The sequence below is a fragment of the Schistocerca cancellata genome, chromosome 5, assembly GCF_023864275.1.
Source record: "Schistocerca cancellata isolate TAMUIC-IGC-003103 chromosome 5, iqSchCanc2.1, whole genome shotgun sequence".
Lineage (NCBI taxonomy): Eukaryota > Metazoa > Arthropoda > Insecta > Orthoptera > Acrididae > Schistocerca > Schistocerca cancellata.
Window position 1 is genome coordinate 784,153,321 of NC_064630.1, and position 15,440 is coordinate 784,168,760.

A 15,440-nucleotide genomic window follows, 5' to 3' on the forward strand; every position below is an offset into this window, starting at 1 on the left:
CTGTTAAATGAATATGCAAGAACTAGTAAGCTTTGTGTCCATAAGGTTTTTGCTTACATGACATGTTCTGCAAGTTGTGCTTATAAGCTTATTGGTATGTGCAAGACTATATTTGTAACACTCAGCATATGTATGTGTGGGAACAAGTGGCTGCCACTGCATACCCTGAAACAAGTTTTTTTTTTAATGTGACACATGTCACCAGTATCATACATTTGAAAATGACCTAAGGCCAAAACTGAACAGTAATGTAAATTATGTGCATGGTGGATTAAAGCAACAAATCGACAGCCTATGGTGGTTAAAATAATTCCACCATTGAGAGGATGCATTTATCCATAAAGAGGTTTTCGTATGAGAGCTTTCAAATAAAAATAAAATAACTTGTGAAAACTTATTCTCTGGCAACCAATTGGACCTTCGTTTAACCTTTATTCGGCACACATGGAAATATTGTGAAAAATGTGAAGTAATTTAAATATATGTATATATGGTCACATAAATAATTTAACATGATCTTTTTTCAAAATACTGTAAGAGATATTACCCGTAAAAGGCACATGGGTGCTACAATATAAGTAGTACAATTTTGTTCCTGTGGCTAAAAAAATGGTTGCGTTTTGCACTATTTTTTGTAATTTACTAATTTTTGGTACAAAGTCACAGAGCAAGTGACTCCAGCGGGTTTGCAGCTCTTCTGTGAGTATGTGCTTGGCTAACACATGCCCCAGCCTTTGCAGCATTATTTCCTTTCTGTACTGCAAGCTTATACTTCCACTATCCCTTTCTTCCTCTGCCTCTCCATCAGATGGTTTTCTTGGTGCAGACCCTGACTGGACCTTGTTTATGATTGGGACTAGAGTTTCCACTTCCATTGTTTTCTGCAACTTTTCATTAAATGAACACATGGTCCCCATTGTTGGGTTTGACCCTCCACCAATTTTCAAAATTCTCCAGAAGCGCGGTTTGTGCAGGTCGCCCAATGCAGTGTATGCTCTACCTTTATGCCTTTCCATATTTGCACCCTTCCCTTTAATAAGGCAATATACCCAAAACCCAGCATGGTAGCCATCCCATTGTGAGGGGGGCGTCATCAAGCACTTGCATGGTAGAAGCCCCCTGACCATTCAGGGATTGCAGTGTTGGTGCCTGAGCTAAAAACTCCCCTTGTATGCCAAGAAGTATGTGCCCATTGTGAATTGGGCACAGGAACTCCAAGCAATGGATTACTGGCCAGGTAGCCATTGCTGAGACTGGGTGATGCCCATGGGAGAGCCCCCTTTGAGTGAGTGGCACCATGGTGGATGAGCCGCAAATGAAGTGGATGAAGTTATCTATTAAAGGAAAGTCTTCTTTTAATGCAGGGAGATACAACCCTAAAATGTTCCTTCCCTGGCTATATCATGGGAAAAACGTAGGGCTAAGCAGCAAGCTGAAAAATACTCCCCGCAATGCTTAGTTTGCACAAGGACTGATAGGCATTGCTTCTTGGCTGCAAAGCCCTTTTTCTGTGTGGAGAACTTAGAAGACAAGTTTGAGGTAGTGCAGCCATCTCTAAAATGAAAAGTAGGTCAATTTTTATCAAAACAGCACACCCTGCCTGTCATGGGTTTTGCTCGCTTGTAACAAGCTGGGTGACATACTGGTGACTGTCACTTCCCATAAAAATCTAAATACGGTTCAGGGTATCATTTTCCATCAAGATCTGTTCTTGCAATCTGATGATGAGTTACACGCCAACTTGGAGCTGTGGGGTGTACACTTTGCCTGTCATGTACATAGAGGGCCAAAGGAAATAGGTTCACTAGTGGTGCCTTCATCTTGGCCTTTGAGGGCAATTCATTGCCTGAAAAGGTAAAAGTGATGGTATACCAATGAGATATGAAACCCTGTGCCCTCCTTCCCTTCCCCACCACAGTGCTTCAAGTGTTTGAAATTCGGGCATATGTCTTCCTGTTGCAGCACTAGCTCCATCTGTAGAGTTTGTGGACGAGTGCTGCATGCAAATGCTACTTGTGCTCCAACCCCCTTGTGTGTCAACTGTGGAAAGCACTGTTCTTCCTGCTCAATAGATTACACTGTTTTTACGGAGAGAAGAAAATTCAAGAATACAAGACACTGGACAAACTAACTTACCAAGATACCAAGACGACATATAAGTGCTTGCACTCGGCATGTGAAACAGTGTCATATGCTGCAACTGCAATTATGTCACCCTCTTTGGCAATTGTACACCTGCCCGTTACACGTCCTACAGTGGGCCCTCAGGGCCGCTCAATCATGCCTGCCCCCTGATGATTGGGAGCTTCCCTCTTGCTGCTTCCCACACACCTAATTTGAGATCTATGGCTTCCCACCCACCGGGGACATTGGTTCCCACATCTCAGCTGCAGACAAATCACCTTCCTCTGGCTTCTCTTGCCAGGATACCAGCCATTGGCTGAAGGAGCACCAGGCAGCTGGTCGCAGGGCTTTGGGATCATCATCTTTACTAGAAACTGATTCATAGAAGCAGTCATAATCATAGAAATCCTCTAAGGAGAGGAAAGACAAGAAATTGTCCTCCAACAAGGAGAGCATTTTGAGGCTCCAGTTCACACCACATAGTGAACCTCCCAGGGGGCTCACCACTCTTGGGTGAGTCGTGCTTGGCTTCCATGGGTCCCCAGCTTTTGCAGCACCTTCTTCCTTTCCATGCTGCATGTCTATCCTCATGCTACTCTTTTTCCCCTCCCTTGGGGAACATGTCTTGGATATTTTTGGGAATGTGTTCTGAAATTTCAGTAGCCTGGTATCAGGAAAGTCCCTCCACTGTTTTCTCGTTCCTTCTTTCTGTGGTTCTCCATCTCCTATCCATCCTCTGCTGTGGCATTTGATGTTTTTCTTTGTTTATTCTTTCTTGCTCTGTGCTCCCGAAGGCCAACCCATCCACTTGATGCGTAGCAGGTGACTGGGTAGTGTGTAATTACTAGCCTCGGATTGATAGGTAAGGGCCAGGCCCAGGGAAGGGTGATTGTGTGAGTTGTCACCTACCAATATTGCTAATTGGTCCCTGTGTCAGGAGTTCGGGAAAAGTGACGTGAGGTGTGAACAATCATGTAAAGTAGATGAGTTCCTCTCTGAGGGAGGGTCCCAATTGGAAGAAGCATGCCATTGGAGACGGTGACTATCATGTTGGATTTTCTCGCAGTGAACCAATCACCATCTTAGTCTGTCTACTAAACATAAACGGAATGAGGCTGAAGATTCCAAGATTCTCCCAGCTGCATCAGTTCCGCGTAGTATTACCTACTGAAGGTGGTCTGTCCTTTGCTGTGGTTAATGCATTTATGAGGTGTGATTTGAAAGTTCTAAGAATGGATCTGCTACTGCTTACTGGTTTGGCAGGCAGGTACACGGAGGGTGGGGAGTGAGTCATTGCCTTGTCCTTGAATGCCCTCTGACAGGAAACTGCGTTTCCTTTATTCAGTTTGTTGTGGCAGCTGATTAAGTGCAGGGCTTGTTGCCGGATTCTGTCTGCGTAAATAAAAATGGAGCAACGAGTTTGTGTGAAATTTTGTTTTAAAACTGGGAAATCAGCTTCTGAGACTTACAAACTATTAAAAACAGCTTTTGGAGAAAATTGTATGAGCCAGTCAAATGTTTTTGTCTTGTTCCTGAGATTTAAAAATGGCCGTGAATCATATGAAGATGAACCACAGTCCAGCCATCCTTCCACCTCAAAAACGAATGAAAATGTGAAAGTTCACGACTTAGTGCGCTCTGATCGTAGACTTAGAATTAGGGAGATGGCTGATGAACTCAATTTAAGTTTTTGTGCAGTTCTGTCAATTTTAACGAACTTGTGAGTTGGGTGCTGCACCATGATAATTCTCCGGCTCATTGTGCCTTCTCCATTGTTAAATTTTTGACCAAATTCAAAATTCCTGTGCTTCCACAACCACCATATTCACCTGAATTGGGCCCTGTGGATTCTACCTGTTTCCTAAAATGAAATTTTCACTGAAAGGAAAGCGATTTGACTCGACTGAACACATCCAAGCAAATACACAGTGTGTCCTTAACACACTTCAGGAAAAAAATTCCAGGAATGTTTCCAAAAGTGGAAACACCATTGGAGTCAGTGTGTTCAGTCAGAAGGGGACTATTTTGAAGGAGATGCATCACAGTAGCATGTAAGTACCACCATTGTACAATTTCAAACCCATTCTTAAAACTTTCCAATCACACCTCGTATTATCCAGAAAGGTGCTGATGCAGTTGCAGGCTCTGTGAAATCGTACTCTCGTCTGTGTAATGGCAATTTGCCTTTGGAGACAATTTCTGATTTTCAAGCCCAACAATTGCATGTAGCTTTGCTCCTCCACGGATGTGCTGTTCGTGTCAAGGCCTATTGAACGCTGAATTCTTCACATGGTGGTGTTTACACTAGGCTGCTCAATGGTCTGACGAGGGAGAAATCGAAACCTACCTCACTGATTAGGGTGTCATTGCATTCCATAGGGTAATGAAGTAGGTTGATCCAACCTTAGTGCCTATACACACTCTTCATCGCATTTGATAGAGTAGTGGTTTCATCAAAGATCAAAGCAGGCTGTGAAGTCATCACAGTCTCACCGAACATTCTGAACCTGATGTGCTGTGGGGTCCTCAGTATTACCCTCCTGATGACTTTTGCTTCTGCTTCTACTTCTGCTCCTTTATTGTGGATGTTGCTGAAAGTTGACTGCGAGGTGCCATATGAAAGGCACAGGCATGCCCCCCCCCCCCCCCCCCCTCCCTTCCCCGCACATGGCTTTTGGTTTTCAGCCACCAGGACTTGCGTCATGCAGTTCTGTTGAAGTTGTACTTTCAACCACATCCATAACTTTACCTTGACAACCAACTACTCAATGTAGTGGTCACGTATTGCTTTTTACAACTGGTCTTCGATTCTCGGTTGATGTGGATTCCCCGTCTTTTCCAGCTTAAGTGAAAGTGCTGGCCATACCTTAATACACTTCGCTGAGTACCACCAGTTGGGGTGCAGATGGCACAACCCTTCTGCAATTTTACAAAACCCTGATATAATCCTGCCTTGATCATGGGAGTTCGGCATCTGCTTCAGCATTGCCGTGAGCATTGCAGATACTGGATCTGATACACCACTGCGAGGTTCAAGTTGGGACAGGAGCCTTTCAGACCAGCCCTTTGAACAGCTTACTCGTGGAGGCTAAGGTCCATCCATTGCGAATCAGGTGCCAACAACTGCACTTCAGTTATGCTACTCACATTCACAGATTCCCTAATCATCTGAACCACCATCTCCTACAGAAATCCATTTCCCGCAATGTCATCCCAGATCGGGGAGTATGATCACAATCCACATCCAGTCACTCCTCTCTGAACTCCAGTTGTTTCCTCCTCCACCTCTCCTCTGGGCCCATTCACATACATGTCCTTGGCGCATCCCTTGGCCACAACTTTTTCTTGACCTATCACCAGGTCTGAAAGACTCAGTCCCTCTTGAGGCCCTCTGCCACAAATTTTTCTCAATCCTCGATGCATGCTGGGGTTCAGAAGTAATCTATACTGATGACTTGATGGTTGAAGGTCACGTGGGCTTTGCTTATACTCACACGGGATGTGCTGAACTGTGTTCCTTGCCAGATGGCTGTAGTGTTTCCAGTGCGGAGTTGCTAGCCATCTCCTGTGCTCTTGAGCATGTCCATTCCTGCACCATGTGGGTCCTTTCTCATCGACAGTGACTCCTAGAGCAGTTTGTAAGCTCCCGACTGTGTTATCATTGCTATCCCTTGGTCAACAGTGACCTTTGTCTGGACCCCAGGCCATGTCGGGATCCTGGGGAATGAACTCGCTGATAATGTGCCTGGGTAAACTGTCTACCGGTAAACCAACTCTTGAGATTGGTATTCCGGAAACAGACCTCCAATTGGTATTATGCTTTCAACTTTTAGGAACCTGGAATATAGAAAGGCTCACTCTGGCTTCACTAAAATCTGCAGAGGTCCTCCATGCAGGCCTCACCAGGACTCTCTTGTCCTTTGCCTTCTCCCCATTGACCATACTTCGCTGACTCGTGGTCATCTCCTCTGTCACAAGGACCCACCCAGCTGTCATTGTAGTTCCTGTTTGACAGTATATTGGTAAAGAGAAAAAAATTCCATGATAATAGTCGAATTCTATGGATACTGAAATGACCTTTCTGGACTGTTTTACTCAGGGTAATAAAGCTGTTAGCTGTCAAGTTCTCCAATAAAATGCAATCTCTGCAACTGTAGAAGCAGGTGATGGGTCTGCCCAGATGAATAGGCCAGAATTCCCTTCATTTGGAATACCAGAATACAATGTTGCCATCATTCATGTCAGAAACAAGAAAACATGATTCTCTCTTAAAAGACAGAATAGTTGAAATGGAAATATAGAATAAAAGAAAAATGTTTTGTTCAAAGAGGACTCCAGTGAACTTTGCACAGTTGATCATAGGTGAGCTTATTTTGTGACATTGGAAAGGGAGGACAAAGCATACCGATTGACACCACCAGTAACTTGCGCGTAACATGCCATACATGTATGTACCACACACTTGGAGACACTTCAGGTCTTAAATTTACAAGTTTTGTAGCATTTTTTTTTCCTGAAACAGGCTTTGCCAAGACAAGATTTATGATGCAATAACTATACAGATTTCAGTTGAACTGTGATATAAGAAAAAGACTTGAGATAAACTCAGGCAAAAAAGTAACACCCATCCTTTTAATAAATACCATCATTTTACTTCGAAAACACCATGGTAACAATTTAAAATTTGAGTTGCACCACACTAAAATGCAATAATGTTTGTAATTAACTTGATCGTGCTGTGCTATGTCTCTCCAGGTCCAGTACTGTGCACACACAGCAAATGCATCATGTGACAAAAATAGGGACACAACAAGCTCCATTAACACTTGTCACAGCAGTAGTAAACTACACCTGTACTTTCGAGCAGGAGAAATGATTATTTATGTGCATCCCTAATCTCTTTCATTTTTCATAATCCTCCCCCCATGTACCATGGACCTTGGCATTGGTGGGGACGCTTGCGTGCCTCAACGACACAGATAGCAGTACCGTAGGTGCAACCACAATGGAGGGGTATCTGTTGAGAGGCCAGACAAACCTGTGGTTCCTGAAGAGGGGCAGCAGCCTTTTCAGCAGTTGCGGGGGCAACAGTCTGGATGATTGACTGATCTGGCCTTGTAACACTAACCAAAACAGCCTTGCTGTTGTGGTACTGCGAACGGCTGAAAGCAAGGGGAAACTACAGCCCTAATTTTTCCCGAGGGCATGCAGCTTTACTGTATGGTTAAATGATGATGATGATGGCGTCCTCTTGGGTAAAATATTCCGGAGGTAAAATAGTCCCCCATTCGGATCTCCGGGCAGGGACTTCTCAGGAGGAAGTCGTTATCAGGAGAAAGAAAACTGGCATTCTACGGATCGGAGCATGGAATGTCAGATCCGTTAATCGGGCAGGTAGGTTAGAAAATTTAAAAAGGGAAATGGATAGGTTAAAGTTAGATATAGTGGGAATTAGTGAAGTACGGTGGCAGGAGGAACAAGACTTCTGGTCAGGTGAATACAGGGTTATAAATACAAAATCAAATAGGGGTAATGCAGGAGTAGGTTTAATAATGAATAAAAAAATAGGAGTGCGGGTAAGCTACTACAAACAGCATCGTGAACGTATTATAGTGGCCAAGATAGACACGAAGCCCATGCCTACTACAGTAGTACAAGTTTATATGCCAACTAGCTCTGCAGATGACGAAGAAATTGAAGAAATGTGTGACGAGATAAAAGAAATTATTCAGGGAGACAAAAATTTAATAGTCATGGGTGACTGGAATTTGACAGTAGGAAAAGGGAGAGAAGGAAACATAGTAGGTGAATATGGATTGGGGCTAAGAAATGAAAGAGGAAGCCATCTGGTAGAATTTTGCACAGAGCATACGGTAACTTAATCATAGCTAACACTTGGTTCAAGAATCATAAAAGAAGGTTGTATACATGGAAGAATCCTGGAGATACTAAAAGGTATCAGATAGATTATATAATGGTAAGACAGAGATTTAGGAACCAGGTTTTAAATTGTAAGACATTTCCAGGGGCAGATGTGGACTCTGACCACAGTCTATTGGTTATGAACTGTAGATTAAAACTGAAGAAACTGCAAAAAGGTGGGAATTTAAGGAGATGGGACCTGGATAAACTGAAAGAACCAGAGGTTGTACAGAGTTTCAGGGAGAGCATAAGGGAACAATTGACAGGAATGGGGGAAAGAAATACAGTAGAAGACGAATGGGTAGCTCTGAGGGATGAAGTAGTGAAGGCGGCAGAGGATCAAGTAGGTAAAAAGACGAGGGCTGCTAGAAATCCTTGGGTAACAGAAGAAATATTGAATTTAATTGATGAAAGGAGAAAATATAAAAATGCAGTAAATGAAGCAGGCAAAAAGGAATACAAACGTCTCAAAAATGAGATTGACAGGAAGTGCAAAATGGCTAAGCAGGCATGGCTAGAGGACAAATGTAAGGATGTAAAGGCGCATATCACGGTAAGATAGATACTGCCTACGGGAAAATTAAAGAGACCTTTGGAGAAAAGAGCTCAGATGGAAACCCAGTTCTAAGCAAAGAAGGGAAAGTGGAAAGGTGGGAGGAGTATATACGTGGTCTATACAAGGACGATGTTCTTGAGGACAGTATTATAGAAATGGAAGAGAATGTAGATGAAGATGAAATAGGATATATGATACTGTGTGAAGAGTTTGAAGAGCACTGAAAGACGCAAGTCGAAACAAGTAGAGCAGACAACATTGCATTAGAACTACTTACAGCCTTGGGAGAGCCAGTCCTGACAAAACCCTGCCATCTGGTGAGCAAGATGTATGAGACCGGCGAAATACCCTCAGACTTCAAGAAGAATATAATAATTCCAATCCCAAAGAAAGCAGGTGTTGACAGATCTGAAAATTACCGAACTATCAGTTTAATAAGCCACAGCTGCAAAATGCTAACGCGAATTATTTACAGATGAATGGAAAAACTGGTAGAAGCCGACCTCGGGGAAGATCAGTTTGGATTCCGTAGAAATGTTGGAACATGTGAGGCAATACTGACCTTACGACTTATCTTAGAAGAAAGATTAAGGGAAGGCAAACCTATGTTTGTAGCATTTGTAGACTTAGAGAAAGCTTTTGACAATGTTGACTGGAATACTCTTTCAAATTCTAAAGGCTGGCATGGGTAAAATACAGGGAGCGAAAGGCTATTTACAATTTGTACAGAAACCAGATGGCAGTTATAACAGTCGAGGGGTATGAAAGGCAAGCAGTGGTTGGGAAGGGAGTGAGACAGGGTTGTAGCCTCTCCCCGATGTTATTCAATCTGTATATTGAGCAAGCAGTAAAGGGAACAAAAGAAAAGTTCGGAGTAGGTATTAAAATCCATGGAGAAGAAATAAAAACTTTAAGGTTCGCCGATGACATTGTAATTCTGTCAAAGACAGCAAAGGACTTGGAAGAGCAGTTGAACGGAATGGACAGTGTCTTCAAAGGAGGATATAAGATGAACATCAACAAAAGCAAAACGAGGGTAATGGAATGTAGTTGAAATAAATCGGGTGATGCTGCGGGAATTAGATTAGGAAATGAGACGCTTAAAGTAGTAAAGGAGTTTTGCTATTTGGGTAGCAAAATAACTGATGATGGTCGAAGTACAGGGTTATTACAAATGATTGAAGCGATTTCACAGCTCTACAATAACTTTATTATTTGAGATATTTTCACAATGCTTAGCACACACATACAAAAACTCAAAAAGTATTTTTAGGCATTCACAAATGTTCGATATGTGCCCCTTTAGTGATTCAGCAGACATCAAGCCGATAATAAAGTTCCTTCCACACTCGGCACAGCAGGTCCCCATCAATGAGTTCGAAAGCATCGTTGATGCGAGCTCGCAGTTCTGGCACGTTTCTTGGTAGAGGAGGTTTAGACACTGAATCTTTCACATAACCCCACAGAAAGAAATCGCATGGTGTTAAGTCGGGAGAGCCTGGAGGCCATGACATGAATTGCTGATCATGATCTCCACCACGACCGATCCATCGGTTTTCCAATCTCCTGTTTAAGAAATGCCGAACATCATGATGGAAGTGCGGTGGAGCACCATCCTGTTGAAAGATGAAGTCGGCACTGTCGGTCTCTAGTTGTGGCATGAGCCAATTTTCCAGCATGTCCAGATACACGTGTCCTGTAATGTTTTTTTCGCAGAAGAAAAAGAGGCCATAAACTTTAAACCCTGAGATTGCACAAAACACGTTAACTTTTGGTGAATTGCGAATTTGCTGCACACATGCGTGAGGATTCTCTACCGCCCAGATTCGCACATTGTCTGTTCACTTCACCACTAAGAAAAAATGTTGCTTCATCACTGAAAACAAGTTTCGCACTGAACGCATCCTCTTCCATGAGCTGTTGCAACCGCGCCGGAAATTTAAAGTGTTTGACTTTGTCATCGGGTGTCAGGGCTTGTAGCAATTGTAAACGGTAAGGCTTCTGCTTTAGCCTTTTCCATAAGATTTTCCAAACCGTCGGCTATGGTACGTTTAGCTCCCTGCTTGCTTTATTCGTCGACTTCCGCGGGCTACGCGTTAAACTTGCCCGCACGCGTTCAACCGTTTCTTCGCTCACTGCAGGCCGACCCGTTGATTTCCCCTTACAGAGGCATCCAGAAGCTTTAAACCGCGCATACCATCGCCGAATGTAGTTAGCAGTTGGTGGATCTTTGTTGAACTTTGTTCTGAAGTGTCGTTGCACTGTTATGACTGACTGATGTGAGTGCATTTCAAGCACGACATACGCTTTCTCGGCTCCTGTCGCCATTTTGTCTCACTGCACTCTCGAGCGCTCTGGCGGCAGAAACCTGAAGTGCGGCTTCAGCCGAACAAAACTTTGAGTTTTTCTACGTATCTGTAGTGTGTTGTGACCATATGTCAATGAATGGAGCTACAGTGAATTTGTGTAATTGCTTCAATCATTTGTAATAGCCCTGTAGAGAGGATATAAAATGTAGACTGGCAATGGCAAGGAAAGCGTTTCTGACGAAGAGAAATTTGTTAACATAGAGTATAGATTTAAGTGTCAGGAAGTCGTTTCTGAAAGTATTTGTATGGAGTGTAGCCATGTTTGGAAGTAAAACATGGACAATAAATAGTTTAGACAAGAAGAGAATAGAAGCTTTCGAAATGTGGTGCTACAGAAGAATGTTGGAGATTAGGTGGGTAGATCACGTAAGTAATGAGGAGGTAGGTATTGAATAGAATTGGGGAGAAGAGAAGTTTGTGGCAAAACGTGACTAGAAGAAGGGATTGGTTGGTAATACATGTCCTGAGGCATCAAGGGATTACAAATTTAGCATTGGAGGGCAGCGTGGAGGGTAAAAATCGTAGAGGGAGACCAAGAGATGAATACACTAAGCAGATTCAGAAGGATGTAGGTTGCAGTAGGTACTGGGAGATGAAGGAGCTTGCACAGGATAGATTAACATGGAGAGCTGCATCAAACCAGTCTCAGGATTGAAGACCACAACAACAACAACATGCAAGACTTACATTTCTCTAACAGGCATTCACAAAAACATCCCCACTAATCTTCTTTCGATGTACTTTCTGTAGTGTTAATATTACTTTGCATATCACCACTGGCACATCAATATGTTTTGAATTGATCGTTTTTTTTTTTTTTAATAATTATTTTGCATAATGTTAGTTCGTACTTTAGATGTGTGCACTGAGACACATAACAGTACTTGTAATTCTGCTGTGTGACTCAAAATTTTACTTTCTTACCATCATAACAGGAGCCCGGCCAGCTCCAAGTCATCAAATGACTGGGGAAACTGGAGCCCTGTGAAGGAACAGACGCCAACGCCATCACCCTCACAGACCAGTAATGGAACATCCACTCGCAAGACTAAGAAGAAATCTGGAGCAAAAGAAGGTCTCCTCATTGACTTTGCTGAAGATAAAAATGGAAATGATTGGAATTCAAAATGGGATGATGATGCATGGGAAATGTTAAACAAAAAGGATTAAATACCATAAAATGGCATTTAAATGATTTTCAGATATTGTAAACTTGTTTGATAGAACTGCTGTGTGATTCAGTGGTCCGTGACAGTTAACATTCTTTTCTTGATGGTGTAAATTGGCCATACTTTGGAGTTCTTGCACATAATGACAATAGGCATTCTTTTAATGCCATCAGCAGTGATATCCTTCCTGTTAAAATTTCTTATCTTACAGCAGAACCAAAACTTTCATAGGTAGAAATCGTGGACACTGCTAAACTTGAAGGGCCATTAATTTTTGTTTTCGAATGTATGGATTACATAAACTTGTGTTGTGCACAAATGTCAGTTATCTTTTAAACTGGTTTTAAATTTATTGTATATGTATCATGTCTGTCTGTTTTCAAGATGATTTATCAAGAGTATTGTAATCTTGAAATGATAATGTAATGGTATTTCATCAATGCATGTTTATTCAGAATAAGTATTTTTTTATGAATCTTGGTGCTTATTTTTCCTTATTTATCTTAAGTTTAGAGAGTCTGAATACAGACCATTGCCACTTCCCTGTGTGTGTGTGTGTGTGTGTGTGTGTGTGTGTGTGTGAGAGAGAGATTTGAAACTGCCTTACTTTCTGTGAAAAGTACTACATTTCAACTTTGTTTTATGATTTTTGTGACAGTACTGTGTTATCTAACATTACATTTTGATCCAAACTGAAATTGCTTTCAATTTTGGATTTACTGTTTGTTGAAGTATTTCTTCAATGAGAGTTCTGGAAGAAGAACAGTGTGATAGTATGTAATATGCATTTCAGGAAATTCAGCTCCACATGTTCTTCAGTGACCAAAGTTCACATTGAGGAAATGGGAATTCTTAGTACTTTCCCTTGAATAAAATATGTAAGAAACCACCAACTGAGCTTTTATTTGCCATTTGTAATTCTAGTCATCAGTTTCACTCACTACTGTGGATAACAACTGTTACTGGTTGACAAGCAATGTACATCTGTTTATACAAATGTGAGACTGCAACATGATTCAGGAGTCTGTTGTAACTTCTTTTTGTTCCAATTGAAAGATGAAATTAAACTAAGTTAACAAACAGTTGTATGAGGACACTATTTATTTAGAATACTTCATACTCAAGTGTTGCTTAATGTTGCTCTTGTGTAATTAATCAATGGTTGCAGGGTTTGCTTTTACATAATTCCTTTTTAACATGAGAGGTAACAATTTGATATAATAAAATTAAGTTTGCCCCACTGAAAGTTTGCTGTTAAGACTTTGCTCTCTCTGGAAAACTAAATATGCATGATACCTGATTTTCGTAATATTTATACTGCATGGTTTAGAACTAAACAAAGTTAATGTTCCTCACATGGAACCACAATAATGTAGTCTGACCAGCTTTACCTTTACACTTGCTACTTATGTACTTATTTATTTTATTTTGTGTACTATAATAAATAGTACCACAGCCTGAAGGATCACAGTTTTTTCTCAGACCTGTCTCAATTTAGTTTTTAACTTTGTGTCAGTGTATAGTAATTTAATGGTGGATTACTCTAAAAAATGCACTGTGAGTCAGTTGAGGTAAAGCACTTTCACACAAAGAATCTGCTAATCTCTTTAAACCTCCGCATGTCTGCTTCTCTGTTTATCTGCTTTCTTTCATCAAAAGACAATCTCATCTGTTTCTTCATCACCCCTTATGACAGCATTTATGTAACTATAATGTGAATGGTATTGGTTCAAAACTATGAACAATATTATGTTTAAACTCAATTCCATGATTTTGTCATGGAATTAATCAGAAGCTGTGATTTACTGTTCAATTAAACAGATCTCTACTCCAGTCAAATAACTGCCCTCTCATTGTTTGCTGTGACTGGACTCCAATTGGACATCAGCTCCTGTTATAGTACCAGATATAACTATAAGGGGCATGTTACTCAGAACTCTTGACCTGATAGCCAGTTAACCAGCCTGCTGACTAGCTTTGTTAAATAGTTCAAAGCTGTTTCATTTGCCAGTAATATAAGCACAGTTGTTTCAGAATCAGACCAGAAACTAAACAATAAAGAAAATAATGTATTTGAGAATTAATTTCCATAATCACAACAAATAGTGAATCTAAGTTGTAATAAAACACCATTTCTCATATATAATTGTCTGAAGGGTGTTGGTCGATTCTCTTATGTGGTGGTATAGCTAGTGAAGTGGAAGAAATAAGATTTCTTGAATTGGAATAGTAATTCTGCTGGCAATTACAGTGTTCCTAGAAGAATATTAATTGTATAACAACAAAAACAACCAATTAGTGATCAAATTATTTAACTGGATAGATAAAAAAAATCTACTCACCAAACAGCGGCAGCTCACTCACATAAGACTGTTGTGATTGGCAAGCTTTCGGAGCCAGTGGCTCCTTCTTTAGGCCTGAAGGGGAAGCCACTGGCTCTGAAAGCTTGCCAATTACAACAGTCTTTTGTGTGTGTGTGTGTGTGTGTGTGTGTGTGTGTGTGTGTGTGTTCTTCTGCCACTTGGTGAGTAGATTTTTTATCTATCCAGTTAAATAAGAATATTGTGTATCAGCTTCATAGGATAACCATAAGCTACATTCATAATCCATCAGTGACATTAGACACATTTCCTGAAAGTTAAAATATCCATCGGTAAAATTGGAGATAGTTTTCCTATCTTTAAACTTAGATCTATACTACTTCATATAATCTTGTAATAAGTATTTTTGGAAGTTGTCTGTGACAGAATACTTTGTTTTCTGGGTAGGGTTTCACAGAGAGAGCAATATGAGACCTCACAAATGAATAGTGAAAAGGGCTAAACAAAAAACCCAATGTGTACTGTTATATATTTTGTGACCCTGCCAAAGCCTTTGAGTGTGAGGATCAAAAAATTTTGCATGACACACAGCAATACTTGACCTGGTTCTCGTGCCCACTCTTGATCACTGCAAAACTGAAAGTCTGAATGGGTGTGGGATGGTGTTTGCCTGAACCTGATCAGCCCTACAATTACAGTAGTGAAGTTAATTGATCTGTTGTGGCACAAAAGAAAGTTTTAATTTACGTGAAAAAGTCAGTTTGTACTTAGTTACATCCCATAGCAATTTGTTAAAAAATGATTACCCTTCAGTGGTTCAGTTAATCGAGTCCATAATTAGCATTATTGTCCAACAGTCACTAGTTTATACATTCTTGTTAAACACAACAAAATTCAATTAAAATGTTCCTTAATTTAGGTCATAGAAACACTGGTTATTACATATTAAAAGTTCTTGAGTTTTGTAGATGTAAGTGTG

The 15,440-nt window shown here is 41.1% G+C and overlaps 1 protein-coding gene across 3 annotated transcripts in view; it reads left to right on the top strand.

The window, feature by feature from the left end:
- The window catches only part of LOC126187474 (ADP-ribosylation factor GTPase-activating protein 1-like), a 101,110-nt gene extending 88,494 nt beyond the window's left edge, over positions 1 to 12,616 (top strand). For all 3 annotated transcript variants that reach the window (XM_049928575.1, XM_049928574.1, XM_049928573.1), the window contains one exon: positions 11,907 to 12,616. In XM_049928575.1, coding sequence (XP_049784532.1) covers positions 11,907 to 12,141 — 235 coding nt within the window. In that variant the 3' untranslated portion in view covers positions 12,142 to 12,616. The remainder of the gene's footprint in view (positions 1 to 11,906) is intronic.
- Positions 12,617 to 15,440: the final 2,824 nt, after the last annotated feature.